This window comes from Cyprinus carpio, chromosome B2, assembly GCF_018340385.1.
Source record: "Cyprinus carpio isolate SPL01 chromosome B2, ASM1834038v1, whole genome shotgun sequence".
Lineage (NCBI taxonomy): Eukaryota > Metazoa > Chordata > Actinopteri > Cypriniformes > Cyprinidae > Cyprinus > Cyprinus carpio.
The window spans coordinates 2,337,619-2,361,671 of NC_056598.1; the positions used below are offsets into that span (position 1 = coordinate 2,337,619).

The window sequence follows — 24,053 nt, forward strand, 5'->3', positions numbered from 1 at the left end:
TTAATAATATATATTAATATATTAAATGTAGATAGATAGATAGATAGAGCTGAAGTGTGGAAGTGATTATGAAGGGCGTAATGGAACAATACTGCTCACTATACACTGAGCCGTCTTAAGAAGCTTTACTCCTCTTTAACAGAGTAAGCACCCTTCAGAAACACTCTCATTGATTTTATTGCCATTCATTATATCCAGACAACTGCATAATGCAAAACAAAACTCTAGCTTCGGTGGAACTGCCTCAAGCCCTTATTAGCACACATTTATAAGGTGTTGAACCCTATAATCTCATTCTATTCACTCTATGTAATCTAGACAAACAGTCTTCATTGTCTTCATCTAATAAAACATTTATACTTTCTTGTTGGCACAATTAGAACAGCTTAGCCTGCTTGCTTAGCATAGTGCTAACTGATTATGAAATAAAAATGAGATTAGCTAGAAAATATGACAACATGCTGACAAAATATGAAGGCTAGTCTGTCTCATGATCTCACAATAAAGTAAATTTCTGATACAGGCTATATTTCGATATAATGGCATTACATGATTATTAAACCTTTATCTTAGATTTAAAACAAGATGTCTTACATATAGTCCAGTCCTGAACTGTTTACTGTGGATTTACCACTTGCTTTCTCTTCCGAAAATATCGTAGAATACAAAAGCTCATATATTTGACGACTATTGAATTTATTTTTATTCATAACTTGTCATGTGAAAACAAAGGTGATCTGATGACTTTGAAAATCATGAGGTGTGAACTCGGCATAAGAGACGGATAGAAATTGTTTAGAGCGGTGGGTCCCCAGGACTAGAGTTGAGAACCACTGGTGTAAAGCACGCTGCTACTGGACTCTGGAGCAGTGGAAACCTGTTTTGTGCAATGAAAAATCTGCCTTCTCTGTTTAGCAGTCTGATGGACAAGTCTGGGTTTGGCAGATACTAGTACAATGTTACCTGTTTAACCACATTGTGCTTACTGTAAAGTTTGGTGGAGGAGGGATTATGGTATCGGGCTGAGTTTCTGGGGTTGGACCCCTTAGTTCCAGTGAAGATAAATCTTAATGCTTCAGCCTACTGAGACATTTTGTAGGAACAGTTTGGGGATTTCCCATTTCTATTCCAGCATGTCTGTGCCCCAGTGAACAAAAAAAGGTCCATAAAGACATGGTTGGATGAGTTTGGTGTAGAAGAACTTGACTGGCCTGCACAGAGTCCTGTCCTCAACCCCATTCAACATCTTTTGGATGAAATGGAAAGGAGATTGCAAGCCAGGCCTACATCTTCAAAACATCACGTCCTACATCTTCCAAATGGATGAATGGCACAAATTAAAACACAAACTCCAATAACTTATTGGAAAACCTTTTCAGAAGAGTGTAAGGTCATTGAAAAGTAATATTTTTACTTTTGGTTTCTGTTTCACTTCGTTACTCAAAATTCTAGGCAACAGATCAGATGTTTTGGAAAAAACAAACAAACAAACAAACAACAACAACAACAAAGTCATTTCATTTACCATACAGGCCTACACAAATAAAATTCAAAATTACTTAAAAATACACTTGTCAACATTTGAAGAGGATTTAAACCTTTCATCAAAGTTGTCCTAAAACCAAAACAATAGGCTACCCATTTCTTACTTTTTTGATCCACTTCAAATGCTGACTACTATATTTATATTATAATATACATTATGCAGACACTTTAATTCAAATTCCTGTTATTTTGATCTTCTTATACAGTCTTTATATATATATATATATACTGACACCTCCTATAGGTGTTAAAATACATTAGTATGCATTAAAAATGCATTATCAAGTTCATTAAAATATGCTGACACATTCTTTTCATTTATGTGACCTATATTAATTCTATTTAATTTAATTATATATTTTAGTTATGTAACCTATATTACTTTAATAATCATATGTAACAGTGTTATAACTGTCACATATATTCATAAAAATATGGCACAATTTTAAATACAAGTTTGAATTTTAAGTGTTTCACCCTTATTTTCAATTTCTTGAATTCTATCAAATTTAGCAAATAATAAGTTAATATAGGGCTGTAATAGATCATTATCAACAAAATCCATTCTTGCACTGGAGAGGGTACCACAAAGAGGCACAGAAGCTGCATTTAAAGTGGCATTAGATGTACTTACACACAGTTTGAATCATTTGATTTGTTCAAAGGGACTAATTTATGAATGGGTAATTGAATAATTTGCTCGACCAATTCGTTCAAAACAGGGATTCAGTCAGGAACAAATAGCTCAAAGGTGCATAAAAATTCTGCTGTGGATTTATTTGTAAGTCACTTAACATGGAAAAAAATAATAATAATAATCAATATCAGATTTGCAGTGCTGATATTCAGGAAAACAGTATTGCTGCTAAATTGATATTGCTTAACTATGTTAACATATATATATATATATATATATATTATATATATATATATATATATATATATATATATATATACACACACACACACACACACACACACATAGATATACAAACAAGAACTCATAAAGGTGGCATTTTTTACAACCATATCTTGAATTTTGAAGGCAAAATAACAGAAACCCCCTTTAAATTCTGACCTGCTTTCCTTGTGAAGTGACAATGAGGATTTGCTCTGTCAGAGTTATTTAGTGGCTGTCTGTTAATTCCTTTAGAAAACAGCATGTACAGCACTTACATTTTCAGAGATTATATACAAAACTGGGAAAAATAACATAAAATAATGTTATGTCCATGCAATAATTAAACATTACAGTTTCATTGAAACACTAAGAGACCCCCAGGGCTCCTGGAGTAAGAAAGTGTCTTCTTCTAATACCTTTGTAGGAATGTTATAAATATGTTGTCTATACTTTTTTCTTTCATATTTTTATGTTTGACATCCTTGTTGTACCATGTGACACAGAGACACTGATGAGTCGTAATAAACCCCAAACCCAGCATAGACGGGTTCAGTGAACGTGGTGTTGAAAGTGTGTATGTGTGTGAGTGTGTGTGTGTCAGAGACACTGTAGAAGGACAGAGTACCAGCAGACCAGTCCAGATACACACCTACTCTATTAGATGAAAATGAAGGTGCAGGTATATCAGTGCTGTTATTGTTGTGACAGGCAATGAAACGTTTATAAAAGCCACTTAGATTCCAAGACTTTTGATTGAATCCAAACATACAGTCACTTCCTCCTTTCCTGCTGATTCCTTTATATGACACTGATATTTCTGTCCCCGTCCCAATCCATTCAGCTTCCCAGAAACATCGTCCAGTCAGACTCTCTCCACAAAGAACCTGAAGACATTCAAATCTCTCTGGATGATCAGGATATGACTGATGGTCTTTCGTATGCTTTGCCATCTTCTTGTCCTCAGATAGGATGACTTGAGTGTGTGCTGTGTTTGGGTCAAGTGTGAGATCACAGGCATCTGAACACAAAAAGAAAGATGAGAAGTACATACAAAACAACAATCACTACCTGCAAACGTGTGTGTTTAGACCTACACTTCCGTAGTCCTGCTGTAATCCTGAACTCTGCTCCATGGTCCACACTATAAACACACACACAAAAATACAAAAGCATGATCTCACTTTCCATATTTTATTTATTTATTTTTATTCCAAATGCAGCCATATACTGTTCTAATTAACCCACATTTTCTAGCAATTTTGTTCATTATGGTTTATCCCCAAAATTAATGTTTTTAAGAGTAAATACACTAACAGATTACAGTACATTGTGAAAGATCCATTTTTATTCTAAGAACTACATTAAAAACAGTCAGCATTAAAAAAAAAAAAAAAAAAAAAAAAAAAAACATTGAATAAACTGGTTTGAGGTTTCTAAAATAACAAACTTTGTGGCATTTCTCCTCAGTTTGGCAAATCAATATACTGTAGTAAAAGTTTTATTAACATAAAGCTCATGTCTGCAGTGCACTGTGTTTATGTTATTGGAATAATGGATTCCATTATATATGTATATTAGGCAACATTCTACCGTTCTGCTAAAAACTTGCTATGTTTATATAGCAGGATGCAGCCAAGAGAAGTTAGTGATTTTCTGTTTTTCTTTTGTTGTTTGATTTATTTTACTGTGGTCACTTTAAGACCCTATTTCACAGATCCAATATACTGAAACACACCCAAATTTTCTCCCAACTGTTTACTTTCACTTAAAACCTAATAACTCTGTTTACCTGAATACTCAGCAAGACAGGCATTTTGACAAAACATTTTGAGTATTTGACATTCAAGTGTGTTACAGTCAGCTTTCTGTGTGCACTCTGTGTGTCAGTCAACATGCGAGCACCTTATTTATTTATTTATTTATTTATTTATTTGTGGCTTATTGCGTTTAATAGGTTTCATCTGAGCCACTTCACTAGATACCCAATTGCACAAGACCCGATACCTGAAGCCTTTAAAACAGAGGCACAGTGCACAATGTTCTCATATGTACACGGTATTCTATACATTTCTGTTTCAAGACACAAGCATGTTCACTCCCACACAGCGTGACATCTGTTACTGCCTCACATACTTGAGTGTCTGCAGTGAGCAGTTTGGATCGTTCAGTTTGTCACTGAGTCGCTGGACTCCTGATTGTCCTGGGTGATTGTAGCTCAGATCCAGCTCTCTCAGGTGTGAGGGGTTTGAACTCAGAGCTGAAGACACAAAACCACAGCCTTCCTCTGTCACCATACAGCCAGACAACCTACACACACACACACACACACACACATATATCAACAGTCCAATAATCTACAAACAACTGGGCTGGAACTAGGTACAGTTGGGTTTAGGGCGTAAAAAATATCATTATGTCAGTATAAAATAATAAAATTATTTAACTCATTACTATAACAAAGAAAACCTTGTGAAGACATTTAGGGTGTTCTCACTGGATAAAAAGGATCATAAATGTTCCACAGGATGTTTCCCTTTGAATCCAATGAGGTACACAATTTTGTGTAGGGCAGGGGTTCTTAACTCTGGCTCTCAAGATCCATTTTCCTGCATAGTTTAGCTTCAGCATTGATCAAACTCACCTGCCTGTACAGTACCTTTATAGTAATCATAAAGACCTTGATTAGCTTGTTCAGGTGTGTTTGATAAGGGTTGGAGCTAAATTCAGGAAAATGGACGCCAAAGGAGTTGGGAACACCTGGTGTAAGGGTTTCTTTATAATCTAGGTCTTCAAACCTGCTCCTGGGGACCAATTGTCCTGCAATTTTTATTTTCAACCTGCTTTAGCATACCTGGCCTGTGATTTTTCAAGTGATCCTGCAGACCTTGATTAGCTGGTTCAGGTATGTTTGCTAAGTTTGTAGTTAAACTCCGCAGGACAGTGGGTCCCCAGGTGCATGGCTGAAAACCATTGCTTTAGGATTAGGAATCAGGCAAATATAGCCTAAATCAGAGGGCCATTGCATAAACTTAGACATTATGTTAAGGCTGCATCTTAAGAACTTATTTGACCAACTATTAGTAAGTCAAGCAGTCTTTATCAGTCAGTATTTATGCAATTTTTCCTAAAAAAAAATTACATTTGGATAACTTGATTAACTCTTTAACCACCGTTGATAGAATTTTCCATATTTCCATGTTTTCACTGGTATAACGGTAGGAGGCGCTACTACACATCTTCTGAAAGATTATTGTACATCTGGATCAAACACAGCAAATAAGAAGCAAAAAACAAGCAATCAGAAAGCAGAAACATATGTAAAATAATGTGACCATCAAACATGACTCATTATATAATCAAAACTGCCTAACATTACTGAATGAAACGTCAATCCGGGAAGTGGTATACGACCATGCCAGCTTTGGGGGTGTTGATGGAAGCAATCCATTCCTTTGATCATTTTTTTTTTAAATGAAACTTTTTCAAGTGTTGATAAATACAAAATGCAAGAAGCTTGAGTAAAACACTTTTTAAAGCAGAGGCTCTGTTCTTTCTTTTGACATCTTACATATTAAGATATTAATACCACAAAATATTCTGGGGCCACGAACATTTTGTGAAAATTATCAAAAATGCTGGTGGTGGCTGGCAACTTTAAAAAATAAATACTGGCAGAGAAAGAGTTAAAAAAAAATTTTTTTTAATGTGTCAACAGAGTAAAAGTTTATATATATATATATATATATATATATATATATATATATATATATATATATATATATATATATATATATATATATATATATCAAAAGCTCTACCAATTTATATTTTAAATCATTGTCCTGATACAGTCATATCGTCATGCCCCAATCTTATAGAATTTATGTATGTTGTGTTAGTTTAATATTTTTCATATCAGCTTGTGTGACAACCAGTACAGGTAAGTGACTGTGATTTAAACTAGAAGTGACACGCTCATTTAAATTGTACCCCCTCAGATTTTTCAAATCAAAGTGAATTCATCTAAGACCTATTAGAACTGAACTAATAAAATGTATACCTTATGCCCATATCATAACAAACCCACAGCATCATATATCACAGATTTTTCTTTTCTTTTCTTTAACAGGCAGTATACACATTTACCTTGGCCTTTGACTTTTACTTAAGTTTTTTAAAAGCTAATTAACACGAAAGTAATTTCAATAGTTAGTAGCATATTACAATTTTTAAAAAAATGCATAATTCCTATTACATACAACACAACTTCACAGTAATATGTACTTTCTTATGACGCAGCCCAACAGCCTGCACCCTAATCTCTGCAAAATACTCTTTTTACACACCTCAGTATCTGCAGCTGACAGTTTGGACTCTTCAGTCCATCAGAGAGCAGCTTCACTCCTGAATCCTGCAGGTCATTGTTACTCAAGTCCAGCTCTCTCAGGGCACAGTTAGGGGATTGTAGATCTGATGATACAATTTCACAGGACTGACCAGTGAGATTACAGCTGGGCAATCTGAACAGAACAAAGGGGAAAGGGGAGGGATGGGGGTTCACAACCATTTTAGTATTCAAAGTTTGAATTGCCCTCTTTGATTGTACATCAGTACTAGGGATGTCACAACATAAAAGGTTCAGTAGTCAGTACCAGTACCAGAGAAATTCATGTGTCAATGCTTACGAATAGATTCAATACAATGGGACAAAATTAATCTTTACAAACTCTATAATCATTATAAAGGTCTAAGCCTCAAGCATCGACAACAGATCACTGTTTTTTTAATGGAAAGCTTATAAGGAATGTATTTGCTAAATTTGTGTAAGCAGTACACATCAAAACATGCATACTCAAAATGCAGTACATACCAGATTTGTCATAATAACGAGTCAAACACATCCACTTTCTTAACGTTTTTATTATATGTTTGTGTGTTTTGTGGGGTATGTGGCTGTATATGCATGATTACCATCTGTTTGAGTGCACATCAGCATGTGATTACTGTGTAATCACATATATCAGTGTGAATGCAGTCTATATGAATGCAGTGTGATTATTGACTATATAGCGCATCTGTATGATTACCATCTGTATAACCAGCCATCAATGTGATTATTGACTATATGAGCATCTATCGGAGTGAATGCTTTATTTCTAGCAATCTCAGGATGTACTGTAATTGGCATACATAGTTAATTCTTTTTTTTGTCTTATTTATTTTTATTAGTCAAATTATTCTTATTGTATTTTTCTAGTGCTCAAATAAATCACTTATATGATATCTAAGATTATGTCTATTGTTTTATAATTGAAAAACTATGCAGTGGTATGTTTAATGACTAAAATAGTTTGTAGAACCCTTGTAGAACCTACATTTGGTAAATATTTTTCCTTAAACGGGGGTGGGGGGTTTGGGACTAGACATAGTCTCAGAAAAATTGTTGCAGGAATCAAATTTTTCATGTTATCTTCTTCAGATTTGAAATAGAATCTCATGAGACAGGTGAATTTCAACCCATTACTTTTCTGGATTGCTCCAGGACTGATTTCATGTATTTTTATATGAAATAAAAAAAAAATAATCTGATTTTTTTCAAGGCATTTCAGTGTCTATAACTTTTTATCTTTTTGAGCATTATCAACTCTGGATGATGGATAGTAAAGCCCAAAGGATCTTCTTTCCAAACACCACAATTGTGTGTGTAGCACACTGAAGTCAAGAACTGTTGCAATTTTAAGTTAGGTAGGGAATTTTCAGCTGGTTAACAGGTTAAGCAAAGCACATCTGTTGAAGTTCACTTCATTTGACAAAATTTGAAACACAACACAAAACATTAACCAGAGAGGAGTCATGCACCAATTGAGTTGGTATTACACAAATCCCTTCTGATTTTTTCCCACTGGTATCTGAAAACCTTGTATGCATGTAAACAGTGATACTGTAAGATCAGATATTTTGTCATCCGATTTAACAAATTTTTAAGATAATCCATTCCACATAAATTTTGCATACTCAAAGTCTAATGTAATGCAGTTTAAGTCAAACAAATCAAGCACCTGTGTAGCAAACTGAGCTAGTAGAGCTCAACTAGTGTGGCTAAAATATTGCTTGTATTAATCAAATGCAGTACACATCTAGTAAGCTTTCCTGACATATTTATTATGCTGGGACCTCTTTAAGTATTGCTACTAAAGTATAAACAGGGGTCGGCAACCTATGACACACAGAAGGATAATCACTGGCATGCGAACAACAGGGAAAACTGCATGTACATTTTGGTGTAATCGTTCCTCATAGTCACACATGTAGTGTAGTTAACCCTCTGGAGTCTGGTATTTTTCTGGAGAAGTTTTGTCATGCCTTGACATTGTGCTTTTTTCAGTTTCTTATAAAATATCTTGGCTAAAGTCTAATCTTGTAATCAGCACAAACTAGGCTATAATAATATGTGAGCAGCATGTATGTACATGATTGTGTTTTGAGAAAAAAAATGTTATGCGTGGTTAGTGAAAAACTAAAAATGTTAAATCACTTCAATAAAAACATACAGAAAATTGGGTTCCCAGGAATTTTAAACTGGAGCTTGTAGCCTAGAATTTTTTTTTTTCTAAATGATGTGAAAATCATCTGTTTACATCACGATACAGAAAACAATATATTGATTTAAATTTTCTAAGACACTTTTTGTTGGTAAAAGTCATATGCGAGTAGGCGTCAACTATCATGAATTCACACCTGAGAAGACAAAGGCCTGCATAATGAGCTGCATAATGAGCCAAGTCAGCTGTGTCACTGAGAGGGATGAGTTACAAGAAAGAATGTGAGGACAAAATAAAATGTATATAATTTTATGTTTGTAGTCAAAAATATTTAATTATCCCACAACATAATTTAATATGCACGTGTGAGTGCAGTTAAAACAGTTTATTAGGAACAGTCAAAGTATGACTTTCAAACTGAATTTTTTTGAGTCATTACTCCAGTCACACAATCCTTCAGAAATCCTTTTAACAATCTTATTTTCCTAAAAAAAAAAAAAAAAAAAAAAAAAAATTGTTGTTACTATTATTATTATTATTATTATATATTATTTATTATTATTAATGTTGAAAAAGATGTTTTTTAGGGGGGATAAATTGAAAGAACAGCATTGTTTGTTACATTTGTTACAGTTACAGTACATTTATTTGTTACATTTATATTATTTACATCAAGCTTTTGAATGGTATAGTAGTGTATATTGTTATTGAAACTTCATAATATTTCACTTGATTATACATTTAGTCAGGAATTATAGTTTGGAAAAAGTCTTTGTCACAAGTGTAAAACACGTTATGTGAAAACTAATAAGTATATAAATAAATAAAAAGAGATTTACTCTGTTTCTGATCTCTGCTGAATAAAGTGCTTCATTCTTTTTTTAAGGAAACCTACCACATTCACATATTTTTGGGGTGTATGCGGGTCTTATTCCTCATCATGCAAACAGTAAAATAAAAAAAAAACTTGAAACAGTCTCGCTGCGTTGTCTTCTGTTGTGTATTCAAAAAGCTGCGCGCTTCAGTGAAACATTTGAAAAGCATGCTCGGCATCGTGGTCGCATTAGAAGATAATGAAGGGAGACGTGAAAAACGGACATCACGTTGTTTTCATATTGATTACTTTATCACAGAATATTTGTTTTCAGCAGCACTGTTTAGTTAAAAAGTAGACATGCAGGCTTTCTATAGATATCTCTCTCATGTCTCGTGTTGAGTAATCACTGAGTTACAGTTCATTTTAATGACGCATTTGTAACTGAAGATCAGCGCAACAAAGCATGCAGACAGCACCAACCTCTTGTTTGTTAGTTATTTCATAAGTGCACAAAGTTTTGTTGTTATTGTGTCTGTATAAAAAAAGTAGACCCTTTACAGATTGTGAGTATTAATCTGTGATCAAAACTGAAAGTGTAATAAGTCAAAATTATCAGGAGAAAATACCCCAAAATGCGTATACGCGTTAATCGACTCCAGAGGGTTAACCTGTGCTAGTCTCTGCAGATGCATTTGTATGACAAATACAGATTTTTTTTTTTATCTGAACATTTAAAACTGATTATGTACTGTATAAAAAAAGAATAAAAATTAAAAATGGCACTTCATGCAAAAAAAAAAAAAGTATTATATCCCTTGTATAAATTAAGACTTTTTTTAAGAAAGTGTAGGCCTATATCAATACCAAATCTAAATGTAAATGTAAAATTATTTAATACATACAAGTGTTGGGATAACTGCTCTTACACAATAATTAATAAACGGCTAAATCCTTATAAATACCTCAGTATCTGCAGCTGACAGTTTGGACTCTTCAATCCATCAAAGAGCATCTTCACTCCTGAATCCTGTAGATCATTATTAGTCAGGTCCAGCTCTCTCAGTGCAATGTTTGAGAACTCAAGTGCTGATGATAAATTCTCACAGTACTGAGCAGTGAATCTACAGTCAGCGAATCTAGGGGGAAAAGTATGCAAATATGCTGTCAGTGTTTTGTTTTTGTTTGTTTTTTTTTTTATCCTAATTTTATCTGTATATAGGGGTGTGCAATATGACAATATTAGATGTGAATATTAGATCTATCAGCTTCAGTCCAGTTGCTACTTTTTGATTATTATTGTTTTTATCTTTATCATGTTTACATTCATGTGACAGTTCAGTTTTTCATTGTTTAATCATATGTATAATTTGCATGCATTTTAAAGCATTTAAATGTTTTTGTTAAAACAAAAGTTTGTTAAAAAAAATGTTTTCATTCAAACGCTCTGACATACATTTTTCTGAGCACACACCCTTCTTTTGTATCTTAATTAGACGTGTGTTAGTAAAATTAATAGATCTGTGCATTCTGTCTTAAAGTGATATCAGCCTAATATAACCTGTTGCTCCATCATTAACTTTAAAAAACAACAAAATACATTGTTTTTTACTTTACAAAGAACTAAAATCTCCCATTGTAATACTATGGTGTACTCACAGAGCTTTTGTGCAGTTACTCGCAGCTGGTATCAGTCTTTTTCTACCCTCATCTGATGTGTTGTATCTCTTCAGATCAAACTCATCCAGTGCCTCCTCTGACATTTGAAGCATGTAGGCAATTGTTGAGCATTGAGCAGGAGAGAGCTTCTTCTCTGAGTGTTTGTCTGATTTTACAAACTCCTGAATCTCTCTGGACAGACTCTGATCTTTCACTTCCAGCAGGCAGAGGAACAGATTGATGGATCTTTCAGTGGAGAGTCCATGTCCATCTTTGATCTTCTCTTTAATATACTGTGTTGTTCTCCTGATGCTCTCTGAGCTGTTCTCTGTGTGTGTCAGTAGATCCTGTAAGAGTCTCTGATTGGACTCAAGTGAGATGCCCAGCAGAAACCGCAGGAACAGATCCAGATGTCCATTTTCACTCCCAATGGCTTTATCTATTGCTCCTTTATACAGATAATGCATTGAATCAAAAACCTTAAGGGTCTCCATTGTACAGCTTAAGTAGCAGTAAAACACATGAAAAGCAGCAAGAAACTCCTGAATGCTCAGATGAATGAAGCTGTACACTTTTCTCTGATGAATAACAGATTCCTCTTTGAAGATCTCGGTGCAAATCCCAGAATACACTGAGGCATCAGTGATGTCTATGCCGCTCTCACTCAGGTCTTCCTCATAGAACATAACATTGCCCTTCCTCAGTTGTTTGAAAGCCACTTCAGCAAGTTTCACAATCACTTCTCTGCTGGATTTCAGGAGGTTCTCTGGATCTCTCTCTTCATACTTCTGGTTCCTCATGTTGATCTGAATCAGCAGGAAGTGGATATACATTTCAGTCAGAGTTTGGGGGATTTCTGCACTCAGATCTTCCTTCAAGAGCTTCTGAAGCACAGTTGATGAGATCCAGCAGAAGACGGGGATGTGGCACATGATATGTAGGCTTCTTGCTTTTCTAATGTGTGAGATGATCCTGTCAGCTTGATGCTGGTCACTGATTCTCTTCCTGAAATATTCTTCCTTCTGAGGCTCATTGAACCCCTGAATTTCTGTCAGACGGTTTATGTATTTGGAGGGGATCTGATTGGCTGCTGCTGGTCTGGAGGTGATCCAGATGAGAGCAGAGGGAAGCAGCTCGCCTTGCATGAGGTTTGACATCAACACACCCACTGATGAAGTTTCAGTCACATCACAAACTTTCTGAGCATCTGAAAACATCAGTGTGATTCTGCTTTCATCCAAACCATCAAAGATGAACACAATTTTACACTCCTCATATGTCTTTGAGTCCAGATCTTGAAGTTCGGGATAAAAGTCCAGCAGTAGTCTGTGAAGACTATATTGACGGTCTTGAATCAAGTTCAGCTCTCGAAATGGAAGCAAAAACATGAAATCTATATCCTGATTGGCTTTTCCCTCTGCCCAGTCCAAAATGAACTTTTGCACAGAGATGGTTTTTCCGATTCCAGCGATGCCTTTAGTAAGAACAGTCTTGATTTGGTCTTTCTCCTCACATCCTGCTTTAGCTGAGGCTTTAAACATGTCATTGCAGTAGATGGAAGTGTCTTGTGCAAGTTGTGTTCTGGCTGTTTTCTCCATCTGTAAAACCTCATGTTCTTCATTCACTCCATCACTCTCTCCTTCTATGATGTAAAGTTGTGTGTAGATCCTGTTGAGGAGGGTTTCATTCTCTTGGAGTTTCATTCCCTCAAATAAGCTCTCGTACTTGTTCTTCATTCTGGTTTTGTGCTTGTCTCTGACTCTCTGAAGTTTATCATCTACTGCTTTCTGCAGGTCTCCAGTCTCCTCCTGTAGGGCTGCTTGTGTATTAGAGTCAGCAGTACCTGCAGAACTGGATGCCCCCATGACTGTTTGTAGAACAGAATGTGTTTTGGATCTCTTTTTGCAATGAGGACAATCAAAGTATTCTGCTTGCCTCAACTTCTCCCAGTAACAGATAATGCATTTTCTGCAGAAACTGTGTCCACAGGTTATGGAGACTGGATCTTTCAGAACCTCCCTACACACCACACATTTGGACTCCACACAGATCTGATAATCCCTCTCACAACTGCTCACAATAGAAAAACAAAGTTTTGAATCAGTAAAAGAATTATTTGCACAAGATAATTAACATCAGCCTATGTTTGCATTGGTAATTAGGACTGCAATATTGCCCTATGATTTCTATAAAGTGCAAAACAGATGGAATCGCAGAATCCAAGTGATGAAATTTGAAAAAAAAAAAAAAAAAAAATAGGACTATAAAATTAATTAAATTAAAAATCACAATATGGACTTGAGTCTGTGATTATTAAACTAAAAAATTACTTATTAAAACATGTGACTGAACAATGACCAACACAATATTTAACTTAATAATTAAAATAAAGCATACAAAAAACCACAAATGGTTTGATAATGTTTTCGAAGTAAACTTTTCTAAACAGCTTTTCTGTTATTTAAGAGATGCTGCACAGACACAGGTAATTCACACACGCACACTCTCTCTGTTGCTGACACAGACAGTCTAATATAATCTCTCTCTCTAGCTATTCAAATAAAAGCTATCCTTCCAAACTACTTCATCTCTGTGTCTGATATAAAGCATGCAAGATATGCAAAGTACTTTTGCATCACGCAGATGTGTTGCCTACTAGTGTTGTTTTTGGCGGCCTGTTTTAATTTTAGTTTTAGTCTAGTCTTTATGTGAAGCTGTCATTTTAGTTTTTATTAGTTTTAGTCACGTTCATACTCTTTTTAGTCTAGTCTAGTTTAAGTTGACGAAAACTGATGACATTTTAGTCTTGTTTTGGTCAACAAAAACTAATGACATTTTAGTCTAGTTTTAGACATTTAGTCTAGTTTTAGACATTTAGTCTAGTTTTAGTAAATGAAAATGGTATTTTAGTCTCTTTTTAGTAATGCCATTCTATTTAACCCAGTCAATCTAGTACAAGTATCTAGAAGTATAGACGAAACCAAAATTTTATTTTAGCCATACCCATTTCAAATAAGGTTATCTTATTATATTATTGCTACCTTACAGACTTAAGTAGTATATTGTATTTTTTCTGATTTGAATTTTTAAGAATTTGTTTTAAGATGCTCTGATTTAAGAATTACACACACATACATTTAAATAATATATATATAAAAACAATAAAAAAAAAAAAATAATAATAATAATAATAATAATCTGCAAATTTTTCTCCCAAAAACGAACGCCGGCTGGCCGGCCATCGGTCTGTTTCTCTGTGTCAAGGCTGATTTATACTCGACGTGTCCGCTATTTTGCTTGGGTGAGCGTGGAAAATATGACATCATCATGGTGTTGCCAGAAGTTTGCTTTGAGTGTGCGTGAACTCATTTTGTGTGGTGGAGTGCACAGCATTTTTTGTAACTTTCCGCATAACTCTGCATCCGAACATGCACGAGTTCAGGGTGATTCTAGCCGAACATGCATGTCTGTGTCGGCGTTTGTGTGAAACAGAAGCGGTTTAATGTGAAGTTCAAACTCCATAAGGTGCTTTTTGACAGAAAACGTTTTTTTTTTTTTTTTTTTTTTTTTTAAGTTTGCATAGGTTGTCCAAGGCTTCTTATTTAAGGTATGTTTTATTTTTATTGTATAAAATAGGATTAGAATTCATTTAGATATTAATTATACACTATGTGCTTAAAGTTGTCTTGTGGTTGATGCGAAATACAGCCAATAGTTTAAGATTGTTTTAAGTTTGTACATAAAGAAATTATTAATTCATCAACTCATTCATCACAAGACTTGTACTGGCCATACTGGCAAATTACTTCTCACCGGTGATTCCCGATGGTTTTAGAGGACAATTACTCCTCGTCGCTCCCCTGTCATTTCAAATAGTACAAAGGCGAATGCGATAAGTATAAAAGCCTCGTCCGTTTGGGAAGGTGCGCTCGCATTCAGCGGAGCCAGGCGAAAGCATAAATCCCGCTTTACTTTGTTTGTTGTCATCTTCTAAATAATGCCGCGAGTGGGGCTTGAGGAAGTGATGTCGGTTGCGTCTGCGCAGAAACAGAAATACTGCAAAATAATAATAATGCGACTAAACCAGACGAAAAAAACGTTATAACATTTTGTTTCATCTCGTTTTGGTCAACGAAAATGAAGAGACATTTTAGCTTAGTTTTTATTTTGAAAACCACATTTAGTCTCGTTTTTATTCATCAACAATATTGCATTATTATATTTAATTACAGTCATCATCACATGACCAGCATTTACGCTGCGTCTTGTCTCGTTTTCGTCACATGATAAAGGTTCGTTGACGACGATATTTAGTCATAATTTTCATTGATGAAAGCAACACTATTGCCTACATTGTTTATGCTTTGATCTGAACGTAAACAACATATCTGTGTGACACAGATGAGAGAACAACATAAGTTGTTTACGTTCAGTGGATATTCTCCAAAATGGCACTACAGTGACGTAGAGTCATTATTGTTTTTTCTTTTGCGCACAAAAAGTATTCTCGTACGTCACATAGATTAATTTACCGATGTCCTTGCTACGTTTCTGGACCTTGAACATGTAAGGAACCTTGCAGTCTATGGGAGGGTCAGAGAGCTCTCAGATTCCATCAAAAATATCTTAATTGGTGTTCCGAAGAGGAACAGAGGTCTTACGGATTTGGAACGACATGAGGGTGAGCAATTAATGACAGAATTTTCATTTTTGGGTGTACTATCCCTTTAACTTTAACTTAATGTTGTTTAACTAAATGTGCAGAGCACAATGTTAGCTGACATATCTACCAACAAACTATATGTTGTCATACCATAATATGTTGGATGCCACAAGCTATAAATAAAGACTTTTGATGACATGAAACTGCGGTCAAAATTCAATCAAAAATAGGAAAATGTTTGGGTGTGGTGTCTGGTTGTTATCTGCTGTTATGTCCCCACTACTGTCAAAATTACACATACGCCCTTGATTCCAAGTGTTACAAACAAACTGAAATTTACCATATTATTTAATGAATATCCTGACTTGGCCTTTAGTTTCTGTGCACGACTGTGCGTTTGCTGTTCATCGGGAGATAGGGTGACCAGATTGCAAAATAGAATACAAAGCTGGCACAGGTCTATGGGTTAATCCAAATTGATGGGGTCATGTAGGCCTTGCCCTCATTTACCACAAATCCAAGTGTTTCCATATTTGCAGTATTTACTTGTCTGATGGGTATACTTTTTGAAAACAAACAAACAAACAAACAAAAAACGCTTTGTATTTAACTCATGTCCAATTATTCACATAAATGAGCAACATCAACATGTGATTATTATTTATGTGATTTATTTATTTATTTATTTATTTGGTACCATGGCCTGTGCCACCACAGAGGTGTGGTTGTCTTTTTTTTTACTGCACTAAACTTAGCAACAAACACACTGGAAGTAAAGCAATATAAACATGGGTCTCAACATAAATCAAAGTGGGCTTTTGTGAAGCAAATCAAGCAATGAATTACTCAGCCGCAGTTTTAAAACAGACATCTGTCTGCATGATTTAAATTAAACACACAATGGCAGGCGTGTGTCACAGTGTCTGGTTTGTGTATCCCTGGGTGTCCACTAGAGGTCTCACTTCCCCTTAGCGTCACCCCACCTCAGAACTACATTTCCCTTAGTCTTGTTTGTTTCATCACTGCTCATTGCACTCAGCTGTCCCTGGTCATTAATCATTGCACTCAGCCAATTCCCCGTTAGTATTGTAATCACCTGTCTATAAATACCTGGTTTGTTTCTGTCTTTGTTACGGAGTCCTTGTTCTACAGGTCCTTCTCAAAAAATTAGCATATTGTGAAAAAGTTCATTATTTTCCATAATGTAATGATAAAAATTAAACTTTCATGTATTTTAGATTCATTGCACACCAACTGAAATATTTCAGGTCTTTTATTGTTTTAATACTGATGATTTTGGCATACAGCTCATGAAAACCCAAAATTCCTATCTCAAAAAATTAGCATATTTCATCCGACCAATAAAAGAAAAGTGTTTTTAATACAAAAAAAAGTCAACCTTCAAATAATTATGTTCAGTTATGCACTCAATACTTGGTCGGGAATCCTTTTGCAGAAATGACTGCTTCAATGCGGCGTGGCATGGAGGCAATCAGCCTGTGGCACTGCTGAGGTGTTATGGAGGCCCAGGATGCTTCGATAGCGGCCTTAAGCTCATCCAGAGTGTTGGGTCTTGCGTCTCTCAACTTTCTCGTCACAATATCCCACAGATTCTCTATGGGGTTCAGGTCAGGAGAGTTGGCAGGCCAATTGAGCACAGTAATACCATGGTCAGTAAACCATTTACCAGTGGTTTTGGCACTGTGAGCAGGTGCCAGGTCGTGCAGAAAAACGAAATCTTCATCTCCATAAAGCTTTTCAGCAGATGAAAGCATGAAGTGCTCCAAAATCTCCTGATAGCTAGCTGCATTGACCCTGCCCTTGATAAAACACAGTGGACCAACACCAGCAGCTGACATGGCACCTCAGACCATCACTGACTGTGGGTACTTGACACTGGACTTCAGGCATTTTGGCATTTCCTTCTCCCCAGTCTTCCTCCAGACTCTGGCACCTTGATTTCCGAATGACATGCAAAATTTGCTTTCATCCGAAAAAAAAGTACTTTGGACCACTGAGCAACAGTCCAGTGCTGCTTCTCTGTAGCCCAGGTCAGGCGCTTCTGCCGCTGTTTCTGGTTCAAAAGCACACGCCTGTGCACGGTGGCTCTGGATGTTTCTACTCCAGACTCAGTCCACTGCTTCCGCAGGTCCCCCAAGGTCTGGAATCGGTCCTTCTCCACAATCTTCCTCAGGGTCCTGTCACCTCTTCTCGTTGTGCAGCGTTTTATGCCACACTTTTTCCTTCCCACAGACTTCCCACTGAGGTGCCTTGATACAGCACTCTGGGAACAGCCTATTCGTTCAGAAATTTCTTTCTGTGTCTTACCCTCTTGCTTGAGGGTGTCAATGATGGCCTTCTGGACAGCAGTCAGGTCGGCAGTCTTACCCATGATTGCGGTTTTGAGTAATGAACCAGGCTGGGAGTTTTTAAAAGCCTCAGGAATCTTTTGCAGGTGTTTAGAGTTCATTTGTTGATTCAGATGATTAGGTTAATAGCTCGTTTAGAGGACCTTTTCATGATATGCAAATTTTTTGAGATAGGAATTTTGGGTTTTCATGAGCTGCATGCCAAAATCATCAGTTTTAAAACAATAAAAGACCTGAAATATTTCAGTTGGTGTGCAATGAATCTAAAATATATGAAAGTTTAATTTTTATCATTACATTATGGAAAATAATGAACTTTTTCACAATATGCTAATTTTTTGAGAAGGACCTGTATGTCACCTTCTAGTTCGTGGTTCCTGGCCTGAGTTATGTTTCTTGTTTTGGACGGATTACCTGGATGTTGACCTTTGCCTGGATGTTTTCTGATTTTGGATTGCCTCAATAAACATACTGCACTTGGATCTACCTTTTTGTGTGCGTGTCGTGACAGCATGCAAATGCTTGGCACACAGGCGAATATTATCTGCCCAACCCAGTCTCATTCAAAAAACATGCTCTAAATACAGCTCTGCAGCACCATTATTACGCACCTTAATGCACATTTTGCGGCAGTTTCAAGTGAAACGTCCAGTGAGTGGTGTTAAAACGGGGGTTCAATACATGACCCTGATTTTTGAATGAAGCACAGGTGATGATAATCAGTACTGTTAAGACTAACAAGAGGCAACCATGATGTTGCGTTTTCTTCTGAAATACTTTATTTTATAACTGATATCAAGTGATTATGTGTATAATTATGCGTCAATATTCCCAAACACTACAACAGTGCAATCTCTGTGTGAAAATCAGGATTTTTGTCATAATTCCCAAAAATGTTAAATACATGTTTGCATTAAACTTAAAATGGATGATAAATATGTCTTTTGCGTGGAATTATATAGCAAGTAATTTGGGTGTCTTTGGCTTGTTGCGTTATGGGTTATAACCCGGTGTTCTGCCATACATTAATATTTAGTGTTTCATATTTAGTATTAATGTTTTGTCTTACCTGGGCTCAAAGGTCACCACTCCTTCACTGAATCGAAGTGGAAAATCCATGGATTTGTTAGTTTTCACAGACACAGAGCTGGCTGCTGGATATGCTGCAGTGTCTCTGTGCTCCATCTCTTCACAAATAATAGTTTTAGATCAGCGGTTTTCAACCAGAGGGCTGGGGGCCACAGGATGAATTAAAATTATTTAAAGTAATACATTATTATTATTATTAATCTAATTAATTTTAAATAAATAAAGAGATACTCAGCTACTTATCTGCCGTGATGTGTGTTGCATTAGTGCTGTTATATCAGGCTATGACTTGTCATATAGCCTATATGCTTTCACACATTTATTATTTTAGCATTTAGAGAGGAGTAAAATTTGCAAATGTGGTTTCAACAACCAGACGCATTTACACTTGTCCCGTTTCATCTGGAAATTGTCTCAGACCACCTCCTGAAGTGGTTTGAGCGATCAGATTAAATTAAATCTGTCTCAGAAGTGTTTAGGAGAGCATTTACAATTTGTCTTTTCAAGATCTGAAAGCTATCCAATCAGAGAAAACACATTGAGTTGCTTTGAAAATAAAGTTTTTTTTAGATTTCTGGAATCACAAAATTAAACATTCTTTTAGCAATTGGTTTGAGAAACAACTTTTGACTGTTTCCGAGGTATTTAAATCACAAGGTCTTATATATTTTTTTCTTATGTGAGTTCAATTTCCCAGTAACCCGTCATATTTTCTAGGATTATCCACACAATTGTTCTGGATTAAATGTTCTAAATGTATTAAATGCAACTTGCATTTAGGGTTGTCTCGTTAAATGTTTTGGTTTCTAAAAGAATGACTTTATTATTAATCTTTTATTGCTGCTTGCAAAATTACACATTCGTTACAATAGTTTACTTGTCAAAATCCCTTATTCATTGTTTTTGTTTTTTTTCAGGAAAGAAATTCAACAATACACCCAAGCTATTTCATCTTCATCTTAATTTCAAAGCTCTTAAGACAATAAACCTGTGCTACCCCTTTATTTTATTTCTAAACTTAAAGTTTTAATTTTCTGCATTCTGTTTGTAATTGATGCTTTAGGCTACTTTCATTATCACTTTATTTAAATATGTATTTTTAAAAATTTGTGCTGTACTTATATTTTTTACACCTTGGCAAATAAAAAAGAAAAAAGAATAGTGCAGAATTTAAGATCATTCGAGATGTGCCTTGCCTCAAAAGTAGGTGGGTGCAGAGGAGTGAAAAAATGCAGTGAGGTCGGACAGTTTTCCCTTCTCGTAGTGGATTAGTCAATGGGGACTTTTCATGATTCACGATCATGTGCTTTGTTGCTATAATAAACTGGATGTTATTTGTAGTTATATTGCTTTTATATCATATGATAATAAATATGATGAACAAAACACCCAAAGTACTTGTTACTGAATGTGAAAACAATCACATTTTCTAACTGGCATTAATCTTGCGGTGATCATCAGTGACAGGTTCTGCACAGATTTTGCTCACACAAGCCTAAAGCCAAACAACTTCTCAAGATTTGCTCTCATGACACTTTGATGGCAAAATGTCACAGTAACGTGGCACTAGGGCCGTCTCAAGATGGGACAAAATTCCTAACCAGCATGCACTGCTTCAAGTCCTTGGACACATTATCCTACATCACCAGTGGCTGATAAAGCACATTTCTGATACAAAATATAAATAGCTGTAGGTTTAAAAATTAAATTGTTTTTTTAACATCTACTTAATACATCTGAGATGTCAAAGATGTAATTGTGATGTCAGTGCACCTCCAGCAAATAAATTAATAAATAAATATTGTGATTTCCCCCTGAAAAAAACATCACAATAATAAAATTATAATCACTGTTAATTTAAAGATTTAACAGTGTATGACACATTAAAGCCACTGGCACACGTTGCTATGTTTGATGGCACATCTACAGTATATCAGTAAAATAGCATTACAACAAACATTTAGCATCAAAGTTTCATCAAGTTACATTTACCACAGACCTTATTTTACTCACAGATTAAAAACCTCCATCATAAAACCCCTTGGGAAAACCTTATTTATGGTTTAAAAAAATAAAAAATAAAGATTTGTTTATTATTATTATTTTTACATTGTGGGGAAAGAGGCAATCTTTTACAATCATCAATTATTTTAATAATGTAAATTAAATTAAATTATATATATATATATATATATATATATATATATATATATATATATATATATATATATATATATATATATATATATATTAAATGCAGTCAGTTTGTGGCACATCTGTTTTTGAGTCCAAAACAAATCCAAATGGCAAAGCTCAACTGAACTGTAAATACATATGTAAATAGCAGAAGTTAAGATATGCATTTTGGAGAAACTATGATGTTTGTGCAAAACAAATTAACACAATATTTTGTATTGGTTACAGTTTTAAAGTAGACTACATATAACTGCAAGTCATTATTAACACAGCGGGACACGAGACAGAGACCGAATTAAACCTTGCAGTTTGGAGAAGCCTAATGGTTGTTGTATAAATTAGCTCCAATATAGAAGGCATGTGTCAGTCACTATTGGAAATGTCACATTCCGCAGTTTTCAGTGCTACATGCCACATCTTTTTGTGGCAAATGCCACAATCCACTGGAATACGCCACTGAAAACCGGATGTGCCACTATAAACAAAGCGAAATTCCATGTTAATTAATATTATTACCCTACTGATCGAGCGAGTGATTTCTACATCGTCTTAAGACATCATTTTACATATTTACAGTTTTATCATTTTAAAAAATGTACACAAGAATATGCCTCGTACCTTCATAAAAGTAGGCTACTCACCAAACAAAACTCTCCAGCGACTGAAGGTTCTACTTTCACTTTCGGTTTCCCGGTAGGTCTATTACAGAATGATTAAACAGCTAAACCAAGTAAATTCACTTAAACTGTTGAGATCAAATTTTGTTATCAGAATGAGAATAAACTTTCAGGGTACTATAGAAACCACACCCTATATCTGACGTGAACACGGAGCGGGTTAGGCTGTCCAGTTTCTAAAACATTTGGTTCCACTGGGTGGCGCCTCATGAATATTAAATGTATTTATTAAATTGTGGGCGTGTCCTTGAGACAACGCTCAAACGAACGTATGTTGCATAATGATGCATACTCATACCAACCTGAGGGTGGTGCTCAAAGGCTACATGGCACAATGGTTTGAATATTATTTATACCTGCATTAAGAAGGAAGTGATACTGTATAGAGAACGGAAATTAATGGCAGGTCTGGATCTATCTTTTTTATTTATTTATTTATTATTATTTTTTTTATTTTTTTTTGCAACACTGATCACGACTTGCTGAGTTGGGTCCAGATAAGCCGATATGTGAATAATAATATGTAAACAGTGCCATTGTTTATATTTTAGATCAAACTCTTGCATATTAAAAACAACTAAATGTGATGAATATTGACCCTAAGATGGACATTTTATTATTGTACAAATGGGCTAAACAATCAAGGTGTGGATTACACGTTCTCACCTACAACCAATACTCCCATTAACAGCAACAGCTGTGAAGCTCTTCCCCCAGTTACAAGTGGGTTTTCTATAACAGTCTTGACTACTGTGATGTGGACATCACGCACTAGATGAAAGCATTGGGGAGTATGATGACTGGCAGGTAAACAGCTGTTTGGACGGGTGGAAAGAGTCTACAGTTCTCAGATCTGAGTAAACAGACCCAATACATGCACACAGAACACGCATTTAAAAGCCTTCAAAAGATTGGTTTGTTATATAAAATGAAACATTTTTTAAAGCTATGGAGCAGGACATGTAACAGTTTTTCTTCCCACAAAATGCATGACTTGATGATATATATATGTATATATATATATATATATATATATATATATATATATATATATATATATATATATATATATATATATATATATGTATGATGTATGTTAGCATTGCACTGGGGTAGCTAAAGTGCATGAAAATAGTAAACAAAGACTTTTTGAAGGTTATACACAAGGTTATACATGCCATATGAACAGACAATATGTGACGATGGGAGTGCTCATGTGGCTGACTGATGTAAGTTTGTTTGTGCTCTCCTGGTCAAGCATTAACTTAAGAAATTATTTTAAATGTTTTGTGTTATTCTGAGAGCACATTCTTTATAGACTAGATTCAGACAACTGTCAGGATACAGTATATCGTATTCTGTAAAGAGATCACATGATATACAGTATGAGCATGTGTCAACCAATCAGAAACAGGAATTCAACAATGCCGTTGTATTCAATAAATTATTGACTATAGACCCTTGAATTATTGAAAATTTATGCACACTCTCAGCGTTACCACCTTGTGTGCACATTAATTTTCAATAATACAAACATCTTAAATTATTTGTTACATATACACATATGCACACACACATATCACCTGCAATTCAATATA

At 35.2% G+C, this 24,053-nt stretch overlaps 1 protein-coding gene across 4 annotated transcripts; it reads right to left on the bottom strand.

Annotated features, from left to right (window-relative positions):
- Positions 1-1,968: 1,968 nt before the first annotated feature.
- Positions 1,969-22,657, bottom strand: LOC109088169 (NACHT, LRR and PYD domains-containing protein 12-like). Of its 4 annotated transcripts, XM_042717707.1 has the most exons (8): positions 22,420-22,657; positions 19,563-19,724; positions 11,462-13,531; positions 10,768-10,941; positions 6,793-6,966; positions 4,580-4,753; positions 3,541-3,587; positions 1,970-3,464 (listed from the first exon to the last, which is right to left on the bottom strand). In XM_042717707.1, exons 2-8 carry the CDS (start codon positions 19,676-19,678, stop codon positions 2,914-2,916), a joined length of 3,306 nt encoding a protein of 1,101 aa, XP_042573641.1. In that variant the 5' UTR covers positions 19,679-19,724; positions 22,420-22,657; the 3' UTR covers positions 1,970-2,913. The 4 variants fall into 4 exon arrangements, with proteins under 4 accessions (XP_042573642.1, XP_042573644.1, XP_042573641.1 ...); XM_042717708.1 differs by lacking the exon at positions 6,793-6,966 and having other exon boundaries at positions 1,969-3,464; XM_042717710.1 differs by lacking the exon at positions 22,420-22,657 and having other exon boundaries at positions 1,969-3,464; positions 11,462-13,328; positions 19,563-19,711.
- Positions 22,658-24,053: the final 1,396 nt, after the last annotated feature.